Source organism: Budorcas taxicolor, chromosome 5 (genome assembly GCF_023091745.1).
Source record: "Budorcas taxicolor isolate Tak-1 chromosome 5, Takin1.1, whole genome shotgun sequence".
In the NCBI taxonomy this organism is placed as follows: Eukaryota; Metazoa; Chordata; class Mammalia; order Artiodactyla; family Bovidae; genus Budorcas; species Budorcas taxicolor.
The window spans coordinates 130164961-130180324 of NC_068914.1; the positions used below are offsets into that span (position 1 = coordinate 130164961).

A 15364-nucleotide genomic window follows, 5' to 3' on the forward strand; every position below is an offset into this window, starting at 1 on the left:
TGATATCACTACCTCACAAAATACCCCCCAATTTAGTGACTTTAGACAATAAACACTTACCTCAGATGATTTCTGTTGGTCATGAATTTGAGGGTAGCTCACTTGGTTCGATCTAGCTAAGAGTGTCATGTGATTGCAGCCAAGGTGTCAACTGAGGTTAGTCATTTGAAACCTTGTCTGGTACTAGTATATCCACTGGGGTTACAGTCTCTTGAAAACTTGACCTCTCCTGGTTATGTCCACTTCCAAAGTGGCTCACTCACATGCCTAACATATAAGTACTGGTTATTGGTGGGAGGCCTCAGTTCCTTGCCAGGTGGGTCTCTCCATTGGTTAAGTGTCCTCAAGACATGACCCTGGCTTCCACCTAAGGGTGATTTGTCCCTGAAGACTCGTTTGACAGTGTATGGAGATATTTTTGGTCACACTGCAACTGTAGTTGAGGCACTAGAAACATCTACTGGTAGAGGCCAAGCATACTGCTAAACATTCTGCAATATACAGTCATTCACAACAAAGAATTAGTCAAAAAACATTAGTGCTGAAGTTGAGAAACCCTGTCCCAAAGCAAGCAATCAAGAAAGAGGAAGGTTGGAGCTGTGATGTCCTTTATGACCTAGCCTCAGGAGTCAAACTGTCATTTCTGCAATATCCTGTTGGTTATGTAGATCAGTCCTCTTCATTGTGGGAGGGGGATACATAAGAGCATAAATACTAGGAGGCAAGAATTATTGGGGGCCATCTTGGATGCTTTCTCCTTAGAAGGAAAGCTATGACAAACCTAGACAGTGTATTAAAAAGCAGAGACATCACTTTGCAGATAAAGATCCATATAGTCAAAGCTATAGGTTTTCCAGTGGTCTTGTACGGATATGACAGTTGGACCATAAAGAAGGCTGAGTACCAAAGAATTGATGCTTCTGAATAGTGGTGCTGGAGAAGACTCTTGAGAGTCCCTTGGACTGCTAGGAGATCAAACCAGTCAATCCTAAAGGAAATCTTTGCGACCCCATGGACTGTAGCCTACAAGACCCCTCTGTCCATTGAATTTTCCAGGCAAGAGTACTGGAGTGGATTGCCATTTCCTTCTCCATAAAGGAAATCAAGCCTGAATATTCATTGGAAGGACTGATGCTGAAGCTGAAGCACCAATACTTTGGCCACCTGATGCAAAGAACAGACTCTTTGGAAAAAAAAAAAACACTGATGCTGGGAAAGATAGAAAGCAAGAGGAGAAGGGAACAGCAGAGGATGAAATGGTTAGATATCATCACCAACTCAATGGACATGAATTTGAGCAAACTCCAGGAGATAGTAGAGGACAGAGGACCCTGGCGTGCTACCGTCCATGGGGTCACAAAGAGTTGGACACAAACTTAGTGACTGCACAGCAACAAGAACATCTTGGAGGCTAGCTATCACAGGAAAACTGGGTGTGTAAAAAAATGGCATCTTTTTGGTTTAGGAATTTCAAAGAAGTTTTTCAATTAGAAAAAATACGTGAAATATTACTAATATTCCAGAAGCTACAGTCTTTCCTCTCTGTTTTCAAATGTATGTGTAGGTGTATTTTTGGGTATAATTTACACTTTTGAGGCTTTAAATCAATAAGTCAGAAAACAAGGAAAATAAATCTATTAAAGTATTTTTAGGGAAAGAACAGAGGACATTTTAAACAACAAATTAGATGATGAATACGATTTGAATACCTTTCAATTAATTAAGGGCCAGCAGTGTAAATGTAAACACAATGTGTGATTACCACATTGAAGCAAATATCCCCCAACTACACTGCTAGCATCCACTTTTAAAAGAAGCAGGTGTACATTAAGCAAAAGTGTAAAATGGCAAAATGAGGAAGCCAAATGAGAAGCCAGAACATATTACCCTCAGCTAAATAACTTAAGACTTGAATTTAAATGGCAATAAAGTCTAATGATAGCATTAACACAGCCAAAGCATACCTATCAGAGAATTCGTGGAGCACTCTCTCTCCTGCTAACAAGGCATCTTGTAGTCTGGAAGTGCCATAGCAAGGGTATGTTCATGAAAAGGGCTTAAGAAGTAAGATGCTGTCTAAGATGATAGCCTTGATTTTTAGGTACCAGGAAGTTACTAGTTAAATTTGGCATTGGAGTGGCCACCTGATTAGGATTCCTAATTCTTCACATGCTAAGGAAATAATTTTAAGATTGTTAAAATTAGTTTTATATATTAACTTTAGTTGACTCTCTTTTGCACATAAATGTAAACCTTTTCTCATCTAAATTCTCCATGAAGGAAAAAGGAGGGAAACACGTCTTTTGGTGATATCATATTTGTTCTGTTTTCATCTCTAGTGTTTACTGTTTTTTTCTGCTAAACTGTAAGGAGAAAATGCCTTACATGGGTGCAAAAGGTGAAAGAGGGCTCTTACAGTGAATAATAAAAATAGAAGAAAAAGATGAAGTAGACACAAGCTAAGGAAGAGAGGTGTGGCCACAGCGCACATTATGCATTTCAGTCTTTTATGTAGCTTACATGCTTATTTTAATGTGATTACTTCATCAGAGAGGATAATAGCAGCATCATGATTAATTTTGCAATATGTTTCATGAATGCTTCTGTTCCTCCCCGTATGTTAGTACCGCTACTTCCTTCACGTGAGTGTTGATGATAGATATGGGAACGATTTTCAAATTGTGCACAAGTAGTCTGATAGTATATATATACATACGTGTGTGTGTATATATATGTATATATAAAATCTTTGCATGGCTGTTAGAGAATCAAAGTATATTTATAAATGAAAGTGCTAGTCACTTAGTCATGCCTGATTTTTTGCAACTCCATGGACTGTAGCCCACCAGGCTCCTCTGTCCATGGAATTCTCCAGGCAAAGATACTGGAGTGGGTAGCCATTCCCTTCTCCAGGGGATCTTCCCAACCCAGGGACCAAACCACACCTCCTACATTGCAAGCAGATTCTTTAGGGTCTGAGAAACAAGGGAAGCCCCATTTATACAACATATTAAATCCATTGACAAAGTGTCCTTAAAGAATTCATTTTAAATAAGACATAGTTTCACATACCTCTATACCTAGGGCTTGAATAAAAAGTAAGCACACTTTTTTACATCTTTGTTACTGGACACACAAAGCAAAAGCCTCAAAGCCACATATCTTGATGTCAAGTGATGTACATTTTTTAATGCCCAGCATAAAATACCCATTGTTAAATAGTTGAAGTTCCATTTAATAAATAATGAATGAATGGATGGATGATTAGGTAAGTGTATATGGTCTTGTTCTTTGTCGTCAGAGTGCTATACATTTGTTAACTACCAAAGAAATGTTTGATTTTCAATAACTACTTTAGGTAAATATTTAAGGAAGTGAAATTTGGAGACAAGTGTGATATGACATGAATTACATCATCAACTATATAATGAGAAGAGAAAGTAAATAAAGATGAAATTTTTATTCTGGAGATCATGTGCACATCCCCTTAATGGTGCATTTTGTGGTCCAGGCTCCCACATGTTGGTAGAGATCTATGTTGTGAAGGACAAGAATGCAAATAGGAAGAAAGGAGTAGACCTCTTTAGGATACTGGTATCCCTGTTCTCTAGTTCTCTATTAAAATTCCTTAGCAAAAATATGACTCGGAGAAGGCAATGGCAACCCACTCCAGTACTCTTGCCTGGAAAATCCCATGGATGGAGGAGCCTGGTAGGCTGCAGTCCGTGGGGTTGCGAAGTCGAACATGACTGAGCGACTTAACTTTCACTTTTCACTTTCATGCATTGGAAAAGGAAATGGCAACCCACTCCAGTGTTCTTGCCTGGAGAATCCCAGGGATGGGGGAGCCTGGTGGGCTGCCGTCTATGGGGTCGCACAGAGTCGGACACAACTGAAGCGACTTAGCAGCAGCAGCAAAAATATGAAGGAAGGCTCAGGAGCGTGGAGAGAGAAATAACCCTCCAGGATTCTGGAGAATGATTGTTCTTTGATAAATTGTTTGATTTCTGTAGCGAATTTGGTCTTTGCACATTACAGAATTATGAGTATTATGCAGTTGTAATATAGTAGCGTGTCTTTTTCTAGAACAGACTTTTTAAAAGCATTTTACAATTTCATTTGTTCATTTATTTTGCCTGTGCTGAGTCTTCATTGCTGTGGGCTTTTCTGTAGTTGCAGCGAACAGAGGCTACTCTCTGCTTACGGTGCACAGGCTTCTCTTTGTGGTGGCTTCTCTTGTTGCAGAGCATGCGCTCCAGGGCGTGTGGGCTTCTGTAGTTGCAGCATGCCAGCTCAGTAGTTGTACCTCATGGGCTCCAGAGAACAGGCACAATATCTCTAGTGCACAGGCTTAGTTGCTCCATGGCATATGGGATCTTCCTGGATCAGGGATTGAACCCTTGTCTCCTGTATTGGCAGGTGGGTTTTTTACCTCTAAGCTGTAAGAGAAGACTTAAGGTTTGAAAACCAAATGAATATATATTACCTTTATATAGTTATTTTACAGTATGTGTTAAGTTTCTAAGGAAATGGTTGCTGCATTAATGATCATAATTGATATTTCTTTGGTGCGTTTAAGGCAATATATTTGTGTTAAGCTCTTTTCTTTATCTAATTTATAATTTATAGGTATGGGAGATTTTCATTGGCTGGGATACAAATTCATTAGAATCTCTGCAATATCTCTAGTACTGTAACCACAAGCTGATGTTAAGTGAAATGTTTGCTTTCAGACAACTCATAAGAGCTGTAAGTGGGCCATTCCTGAACTATATGTTTTTTGGATTGTCCTTGTTTTGCATTCTATCCTAGACAACTAAGATTTAATAATTGCTTATTCAGGGAATTTATAGTCATGAATAGGTTCCTAAAACTTGTATTTGGATGTACAAAACAGTATTTTCTTGCACGTTATTGTATGAATTGTTATATTTTCTGCCATATTATACATGAACACTTGGTATTTTTCACAAAGAATAGACTAATGTAACAAGTCTTTAGTATTATTGAGGGAAAGTTTTGGTGCTATATGGTGTAGTGAACAGAGAAGCATTTAAAAAATCACCAAAACAAGTTAACAACTTGTGCTTCAACTTTTAAACTATATATATAAAGTCCCAAATGTGTGTGTTAGTTCATTTTATTGCATGTATACTGAACTTTATGTGGTTTATTATGTGATAGAATTATAAGGTGTAGGGCTGAATTTCAGAAATTATATTTCATCAGCATCTCTTTAAGTTTAAATTCGTCATGTAAATGAAAAGGGTATTGTATGTTGAGTCCAAAAACCTGGGTTTCATTAGACCTTTCTGAGCCTTCGTTTCCTTTCTGAAGTTATTAATCACTTCACAGTATTAAAGATTAAATAAATGATTTGAAATATTTATAGTGAATTGCATAACTATGTAGAATATTACCTTTAGTTAGTTAAAATGTGCTTACCTTAGCTACACATTTAAAAGCTTAAATGCTTGCCTTATAATTTCATGTACAAGTTTAGAGCTATTCAACAGCAATATAGCTAATAGTTCTTCTTAACTATTACTTTGTGTATAAATGATAAAAGTATGAAATATGCTATCTCCAAAACTTTCAACTGGCAACCACATTCAACAGTTGGACAAGTATTAATAATTAAAAGGAACTTGCTTTCCTCAGTGCCTGATGGTGTACTTTCATATAAATGCCATCTTTTCTAGTACTTTCCTAACCTTCAAAATAACTAACATTATTTCATATGTAAACTAATTATTTATAATATAAACATGTTTTATTTGTTAAGAATAGTGGTTAATCATGCTATGTTTTCATGTTTCTCCTAAATGATAAGATATCACAAGTGAAAAACAACATAGAAAAACCTTACTTTTTGCGTTTATGGTACATATTTGTAATTATTTGAATGCACATCGTAAATAGTCCACCTCCATTTTATAGTTGTGGTTTTACAATTTTCATCTAGTCAAATAAAAAATAATTAATAGGAAATGGACAACTACTGTAATTTTTGTATTCTTCATGAATAATGGGCATTTGGTATAATAGCTCAGTAGTAAATTATTTAAAAAACCAAATTGGGAAATAATATCATACAGTGAGTCAAAATTATTTATATAGTTACCAGTATAAGGATCAGGCTTGTGGATTCTTATATACCACTAGCCTGGTCATACAATGAAGGAGAAGGAGAGGCTGTTTTGAATGATATATCTATCAGCTTTGGAGCCGTCAACCTCTATTATGTCCTTGGGGCTTAGTGCTTTTTGGCTTTCAGACATCTGAGCTGCCTTGAATGCAGGAGAATATTAAGATTCCAGCAGGCTTCTTGATGTCATCAGTGCTTTTGGTAGTTTTTTAGTATGGGCTTATAATACATAGTGCTTAAAGCTAAGCATATGACATTTCACCCCATCAGCACCCATGTCTTCATCATCTTCATGAACACCCCTTCACCCCAGTACACACACTCAGACTTGATTTCCCCCGTGCTCATAGATCTCTGTTGCCCCTCTGAGGATGTGTTCCTTTCTTTCTGCACAATCAAGTGAAACAGCCACCTTTAATTTCTCCAAGTATCCCCTCAAGGGCTTCCCTTGTGGCTCAGCTGGTAAAGAATCTGCCTGCAATGCAGAAGACCTGGGTTTGATCCCTGGGTTAGGAAGATCCCTTGGAGAAGGGAAACTCTACCCACTGCAGTATTCTGGCCTGGAGAATTCTATGGACTGTATAATTCATGCGGTCGCAAAGAGTTGGACACAGCTGAGTGACTTTCACTTTCACTTTCATCCCCTCAAAACTTTTGCAAGAGCTGTGGGGTGACGCGGTCAAAAGAGTTTTCAGGCTACCATGAAAAAACCCAGTAGTTTCATGCAGACACTAGCAAGCAGGTACAACTTTTATAACGGGAAAAGTGCCTTCTGTATTTACAGTTGCATAATTGAAGCCACATCTCTTTATGTCTCCTGCCTTGACAGGCGGGTTCTTTACAATGGGCGCCACCTGGAAAGCCCCAGTAAATAGTTGATAAAACTCTGGTATGACAGGATTTTTAGGTTGAATAACAGAGAGAAAATCTGAATTCTAATCCATAGTGACCCATGGAATCTCAGCATCATTTAGTTTGTTATGCATATGCATGTTTTCATTTCATATTGTTAGCTTACAATATGTTCTGGTAACATTTTAAAGATTTGAGATACCATTATGTATTTTTAATGTTACCCCCTTACATTGAGGAAGGTTTTTGGAGACTTTTGAAGCCTCATAAATAAAATTTTTAAATAATCTCCCTTTAACTATGTAAGGTTCAGTTCAGTTCAGTCACTCAGTCGTGTCCAACTCTTTGTGACCCCATCAATCGCAGCACGCCAGGTCTCCCTGTCCATCACCAACTCCCGGAGTTCGCCCAAACTCATGTCCATTGAGTCAGTGATGCCATCCAGCCATCTCATTCTCTGTCGTCCCCTTCTCCTCCTGCCCCCAATCCCTCCCAGCATCAGAGGCTTTTTCCAATGAGTCAACTCTTCGCATGAGGTGGCCAAAGTATTGGGAGTTTCAGCTTCAACATCAGTCCTTCCAATGAACACCCAGGACCAATCTCCTTTAGGATGGACTGGTTGGGTCCCCTTGCAGTCCAAGGGGAGTCTTCTCCAACACCTCAGTTCAAAAGCATCAATTTTTCGGCTCAGCTTTCTTCACAGTCCAGCTCTTACATCCATACATGACCACTGGAAAAACCATAGCCTTGACTAGACAGACCTTTGTTGGCAAAGTAATATCTCTGCTTTTCAATATACTATCTAGGTTGGTCATAACTTTCCTTCCAAGGAGTAAGCGTCTTTTAATATCATGGCTGCAATCACCATCTGCAGTGATTTTGGAGCCCAAAGAAATAAAGTCGGACACTGTTTCCACTGTTTCCCCATCTATTTCCCATGAAGTGATGGGACCAGATGCCATGATCTTCGTTTTCTGAATGTTGAGTGTTAAGCCGACTTTTTCACTCTCAAATGGTTGTGTGTATCAGAATTACTTGGGAAAGCTTGTTAAAACATAGGTTGCTGGCACCTATCTCCAGAGTTTCTAGAATAGAGAATCTGCCTTTCTAGCAAGTTCCCAGGTGGTGCTGATGGTACTAGTTTAGAGATCACATTTTGAGAAGTTCTCATCCACACTGGAGGATAGGGAAAAAAGGCACAGTATTCTGGGGATCTGCCATCATGTATAAGGATTATGACTGACTCACTCACTAAATGTTGAAAGATCTGGGAATGATTTTTGCTCTGTAGTTTTTAAAATATTTTGCTCAAAATTATGTATTGAACCAGTCATGGAATTATTATACTTCCTTCCAAGATTCTATGAATTCATATAAATACGGTATCATGGTCAATAATTTTTTATGCATCTATCATGATCCTAGATTGCCACTTGAATTATCTCATGGATTTTCAAATAACTGTTATTTTCTCTGAAAAAGAAAACAGAATTGAAAAAAAAGTTCAAGTATGATTTTCCCTAGCCTATTCATGAGTTTCTTAAGTGGAGCTAACCATGGAATCGAATAACAGTAAATTACTTTTAAAATATAAACTTGAAATATCATATCATGCCATTTTTGTAAAGTGATTTATTTCAATGTTTTGGGTAAATATATACATAGAAAATTTTGTACACATTAATAAATATGTTTCCATGTCACCAGATCACACCATTTGATTCTAAATTGTTCTGCTTTCAACAAGTTATCCTATTACTAGTAGATATTTTATGTTCTTGACTCATGGAGATGAAACTAAGTGGCAACCAAATTTTTGTTTTACAATAATACATAGGTAAAATTGGAGATTATATAAATAGTAAAATACAAATGACACCATATTGCAATTTTAGAGCACAAAAAAGGAATAACTTTCTTAGTTTGCAATGAAAGAACAGTAATATAATGTTAAGGTAATCTGATTCTTTTATATTGTGATAGACAGTTTAGTGATAATTATACCCATAAATTTTATATTTGAACTTACAAAAAAGCTGACGTAGAAAGGTATAAAATAGAATATTTTATAGAATAGAATGTAAACTATGTACACTTGACCTATTCAAGCAGAGAACAACTGGAAGTCACCATACATGCTGAGCTGGCCACATGCTGATCTTCATACCACCATGTAATACACTGTAAGGAAAATCTGGATTTTTAAAAATGTAATGCTAAATGTTTAGAACAGTATTGCATATAAATAAATAATATATGTTAACATAATGCTAATTATGTGTATTTTCATTTTTAGATCAAACCCTAAAGTGTTTCTGTGAAACCTAGGAAAAAAGATTTCTTTTTTAGGAAAGAAAGTTTTCTTCTTTTTTTGTGTGTAATTTGGAGAACAGTTCTAATCAGAGGTACACACCATTTAACTCCTCCATCATGGAGGTTCTAGGTATACTGTCTAAGCACCAGGATCCAAATATGGTTGGGACTCAACACCTATTCTTTGCAGGTTGAAAAAAAATCTACATTATAGTTTTATGCAAATTATGCACTGTCTCTCAATAAAAGTGAATAGTACAAATAATATCTTTGTTAATATTTTTTGCAGGTGGCATCAGTTACATGCTCTGGATAGTGGAGTGCATGTGAACTTTGTCTTATATAAAAGGTTTTTCATAATATGTAGTTGAAAGTGCCATTGTTGACACCTAACCAAACGCTGTAATGTTCAAGCCGAATGTTAAGATCACGGACTGGTAGTATTTGATGGGAAATGACAGGCATTATACCTATGTTTTTCTAGACATTTTTAATCAGACTTTCCTTATCACAGCTCATGTTCTAATGATCATTGCAGGATGAAGTGGCACAGCCACTGAACCTATCAGCTAAACCCAAGACCTCTGATGGCAAATCACCCACATCACCCACCTCTCCCCATATGCCAGCTCTGAGAATAAACAGTGGGGCAGGCCCCCTCAAAGCCTCTGTCCCAGCATCATTAGCTAGTCCTTCAGCCAGAGTTAGCACAATAGGTAAGTTCTGTTTCTTTTGTTCTTGTTGATTTTCTGTTTATGACAATTGAATGAAAACATCTTTTAATGGCAGATCACGCATAGTCTCTACGTGACTTTAGTTCCAGAGGAGAATTTCAATATGATGAACTTCACAGGTCTGTTTTAAACATGAAATTGAAGTGTATAACTAAATTCCAAGTGCTAATGCCCCCCTGAAAATCTAATTGAATTGGTTATGTTTGTTGATATGACTGATATTCTTAAGTTTATGAAAAAGAGGCCTAACTGGCTAATCACAGAGAGCCTTGGTTCCAGATTGTTGTTGTTAGGTGACTTGCCTTTTGAGTCACTGAAATTTATTTCCATTTGTGTGATGTGTATGAAGTATACATGATGATGAAGTACATTCTGCCTGAATCATAGTCAGCCATCAGGATGTCAAGTTTTTCTTTTTGTTGTTGTTTTTTTTTCAGTTCCATATTTCTTGAGATTTACTTCACTACACCAAAATATTATAAAAAGTTGGTCACTTCATTTCTTCACGATTGTCATTTCAGCAAACAAACACTGGAAAATGCTTCTATAAGCTTTTTAAAATTCCAGTAGTCTTTATTTTAGTAACACATAAATTAGACTGTAAATACTTATTTCAACCCACATTTATTAACATTTATTATTTGCCTGCAGCTATGTGGAGTCTATCACAGATCAGCCCTCAAGGAGCCAGGGTCCAGTTAAGGTGGGGGGAATTATCTGTCTTATAGTTTAAATCAACTGTTGCAAGTGCTGTTCTAGCACCCAGATAACAATCCTATAATCAAAAAGATGAAACTATTAAATTCTATTTGGGAAGGATTAAGAATAGACTAATTCAAATGGAGCCTTAAAAAAAGATGTATCCCTAGGTATTTTATGCTGTAAGATAGAACCCAGAGTAAAATATCATATTTTTGAGAAATACACTGATTTGACTGGAATATAGAATGAGTGTGTAGTGGAAATCGATCAGAGTTAAAACCGAAAGGGGCAGATGGAGTCTGATGGGATGCTACCCTAAGAAGTTTTTTACTTTTTCTTCAGACAGCAATTTGATCAGAATTTTAAGAAGAGTATTGGCAGCAAAGATTAGAATCAGGGAAGTCACTATTTTAGTGGAGGACAAGAGTAAGTTACGCAAGCTAGAAATAAGCAACGATAAAGCAAAGGACAGAATCAGTTGAAGAGATATCATTAAAGACTAATTGATGTAACTTACCCACAGCTGCAGTCCATGGGGTCGCTGAGAGCTGGACACAACTGAGCAACTTCACTTTCACTTTTCACTTTCATGCATTGGAGAAGGAAATGGCAACCCACTCCAGCGTTCTTGCCTGGAGAATCCCAGGGACAGGGGAGCCTGGTGGGCTGCCATCGATGGGGTCGCACAGAGTTGGACATGACTGAAGCGACTTAGCAGCAGCAGCAGCGGCAGCATCCACAGTAAAATGGATCTGGTGAGGTTCAAGTTAGAGACAAGGAAGTCGGGGGTTTTGAATTTACAATATAGAAAGGATAGTGCTTCCCCACACCCTGAACTGTGAAAGAAAGGACCAGAGCAGATGTAGGGTGGGGCAAGACAAAAATACGTGTTGAATTTGAAACTTCAGGCATCACTTTAGGTAGAGAAGTTCAGGAGGATGTTGTTAATTAGTAAATCTGGTATGTGAAAGGGATGCTAGAATTTTAGACATGGAAATTATTCCTTAATGAGGTTCTGGAAGCCATCAGAGCAAATAAGTTCACCAAAGAGTGTGTATAGTAAGAAAGGATGTGGGGTAAAAAGTCAGAGGTATTATATGTTGTGTATAGTTATTTCTTGTTGTTTAGTCACTACGTTGTGTGTGACTCTTTTGTGACCCCATGAACTGTAGCCATGCAGGCTTGTCTGTCCATGGGATTTTCCAGGCAAGCATATTAGAGTGGGTTACCATTATCTTCTCAGGGGATCTTCCCTACCCAGGGATCAAACTCACATCCCATGCTTGGCAGGCAGATTCTATGCCACTGAGCCACGTGGGAAGCCCATAATTATCTCTTACTGTGTAACAAACCAACTTAAATTTCACCAGCTTAAAAACAACCAACATTCATTACCTCGTAGCTTCTAAGGGTCAGGATAGGGAAGCAGCTTAGCTGCTAGTTCTACCTTAGGGTCTTTCTTATGGTTCCAGTCAAGATGGAAGCCAGGGACCTGGACTTTATTGGGGATATAGGATCCTTTTCCAAGATGACTTACTCACATGGCTGTTGGCTGGAGACCTCAGTACTTTGCCATGTGGATGTTTCTATAGAGCTGTTCATAGGATGACAACTAACTTTCCCCAGAGTGAGTGATCCAGGAAGGAGAGCAAAGAGAACGCCACGGTGCCTTTTATGATCTAGTCTCCAAAGTCACTCAGTCTGTTCTCCTTTATTCTTTTCATTATAACAGAATCACTAAGTTCAGCCCAACTCAGAGAAAGGGGAATTAGGCCCCAACTCTAATCAATATCAAAGTCTATCTTTGGGCATGTTTCAAAAGTACCACACTTTTTTTGTGTTTTCGGCTTCCTTCATAGCTCAGTCAGTAAAGAATCTGCCTATAAGGCAGGAGACCTGGGTTTGATCCCTGGGTCAGGAAGATCCTCTGGAAAAGGAAAGAGCAACCCACTCCAGTATTCTTGCCGGGAGAATCCCATGGACAGAGGAGCCTGGCAGGCTACAGTCCACAGGGTTGCAAGAGTTGGACATAACTTAGCAACTAAACTACCACCACACTTTTTTTTAAGAGGGAAACTGATAAAGAACAAGTGAGCATATTAGAATAAAGATGATGAGAAAACAGTGACCTGCTTGTCTAGGACAAATTGAAATTTGAAAAAGGAAGGGGTTATGATGGTGTCACATTCTGTAGAAGAATGAAAGAACATGAAGAAGAAAAGCCTTCAGATCTACCTGGAACTCATGGACAGGTAGACTGTAACAGACAGGCTTTGTAGAATGGTTTAGGAGACTTCCAATTACAAAGATTCGAAGCACATGAAGACAGAAAGTGCAATGGCTACATGAATCAGTCTTTTTGTAAGCTTGGTGTTGAGAGGTGATTATATTTTGAGAAGACTAAGTAGAGACAGGTTTTAGAATAGGAAATTATATGTGTATATATATAAACGAAGATGAATTTGAGACATTTTTAGATATGAAAGACTCCATGGGTGATGACAGATCAAGAAGAAATGAGACAGCATTAGCTTTGGAAAGAAGAAATGCCCCTTTTTTCTCGAAGACTGAGGAAATGAGGGGAGAAAAAGGGTAAAGTTACAAAGAAATTGTGAGATGGACAGAAAGAAAGCTGAAGGAGCATATTTCCAGTGCTTCCATCTCCACAACGTTCGCTTCCAGATTATTTGCCAAGAGCAAGTCAGTCAGGGCCAGTGGGGCGGCCGTAGAAGAGAAACAAAGAAAATGGAGGTTTTAAGAATTTGAAAATGGTTTGGGGCACATGTGTTCTTTTTATCATTATGCACCATTCTGTTATGATCTCTCAGTTACTCTGCTCAACATCCAAAGTAGACACCAAGATAAGATTTGCTTTCATGTCCAAAGCATGTAAAAGGAAAAATATTTTATTTGGCAAAAAGGATTCACTTCCATAATAGACATGAAAGCTCATAAATATGACACTGTTGGTGTATGAGATACTTTTGTAATAGCCCCAGAACAGGAATCTTTAAGGGAATAACTGATATATTTGCATTTTTTGTCATGTGAGGAGTTTTTCTTTCAGCATTCTGAGGATTAAGTATGACAAAATATTTTAGAAAGGCAAGAATGTATTTAATGACATTTATCATCTGACTTTTCCACTACTGAAACTTCTCCTATTTTCTTTCCCTGAGAAGGCCCTTCACCACATACACATCCCTCATATTTTCTGAGGATTTGATGCCACTACAATTTACTTTTCTCTTTTCAACAAATGCAGATGTTGAAAGCTGAAACTGTAATGAGTAATAATGTAGTAGGATAAAAGCTGTGAGCATTAATGGTGTTGTAAAGGTCACCCCTGAAAGAAAAATTAATGTGTTATGCCCTTAATAAGCCAGGAAAAACTGTGGATCGAAAGATAACTTAAGTTATCGTTAATGACATGGGTCTCTTTGCTATATATCTATTAGCTACAAGTAAAGAGTGTGAGTTTTTGAGGTTGGTGAGCAATATTACACTGCATTCTATAAGAATACTTTTGTATGATATGCAAATGATAGGCAGCACCATTGAAAGCTCCTTAAAAAGCATGAATATTTCAGAAGAATAGTGGATAATTTTAGAATCTTTTGACCAGATGTTATCTTTCCTTTACTGCCCTTTCCAACCTTTCCTGTGTATATGTATAACTTTCAACTTTTATCAAAGCATTTTAGTCTGTTTTCTCACTGTTTATTTTAAAATTATACACCTTTAACTAGGGCTTCCCTGGTGTCTCAGTGCCCGTGCAGGAGATGTGAGTTCTATCCCTGGGTCAGGAAGATCCTCTGGGGGAAGGGAATGGCAACCCTCTCTCGTATCCTTGCCTGGAGAATCCCGTAGACAGAGGAGCCTTGGGAGGCTGTATTCCATGGGGTCTCAAGAGTCAGACACAACAGAGCGACTAAACAACAGCAACAAATATCCCTGTCATCTAGTCAGAAATTGTTACTTTCCAGGTAAGGAACTGCAGCTGAAAGAGGCTAAGCGTTTACCCAGGGATTCTGAGTAAGTCCCTGTCACAGTGAGGACAGTCCTGTGATTCTGTAGTTCTTACCACTATTGGAATTGTAAGGAAACAAATGCACGTGACCACCTAGTCACTTACTCAAACCTCACAGCGAGTGGAGGTTGAGGCCTTACAGTCATGGTCTCTGGGTTGCATGCCATCTTTTTTAGTTGTTACCTGTTGGCAGCCTCTCTGCCTCAGATGTTCTTCTCAGTCATCTATTTATCCTTTCCTTCATTCATCCCATAAATGGGTATTGAATATTGTCTCTATGCCATACATTTTGCTAAGTATGGAGGATAAGCAGATGAAAGTCTCAAACTAAGGATTTAGATATCTAGAGTCTTTGTTCCATCATGTCTTCAGAGGATATTGGAACATATTATTCTTGCCCTTCATTCCTCAGAGGCATTAACGCGTGAAATGTAAAACTTTACTGACCAAATGTAGGAGACGCACATTGATTCAGTAAAATGAAGGGCAATATTTTCAAGTCCAGTAATGTGATATTTATCTCTACAACTTGCTAACTTAAAATACAATGATGTGAATAAGCATCTTAGCTGTAAATTTCATTAG

The 15364-nt window shown here is 37.9% G+C and overlaps 1 protein-coding gene across 1 annotated transcript in view; it reads left to right on the forward strand.

The window, feature by feature from the left end:
• SOX5 (SRY-box transcription factor 5) overlaps positions 1 to 15364 on the forward strand; it is a 749035-nt gene that overhangs the window by 686063 nt on the left and 47608 nt on the right. Inside the window, exon 11 of the mRNA XM_052640182.1 lies at positions 9852 to 10029. Within this exon, the coding sequence (XP_052496142.1) occupies positions 9852 to 10029 (178 nt within the window). The remainder of the gene's footprint in view (positions 1 to 9851; positions 10030 to 15364) is intronic.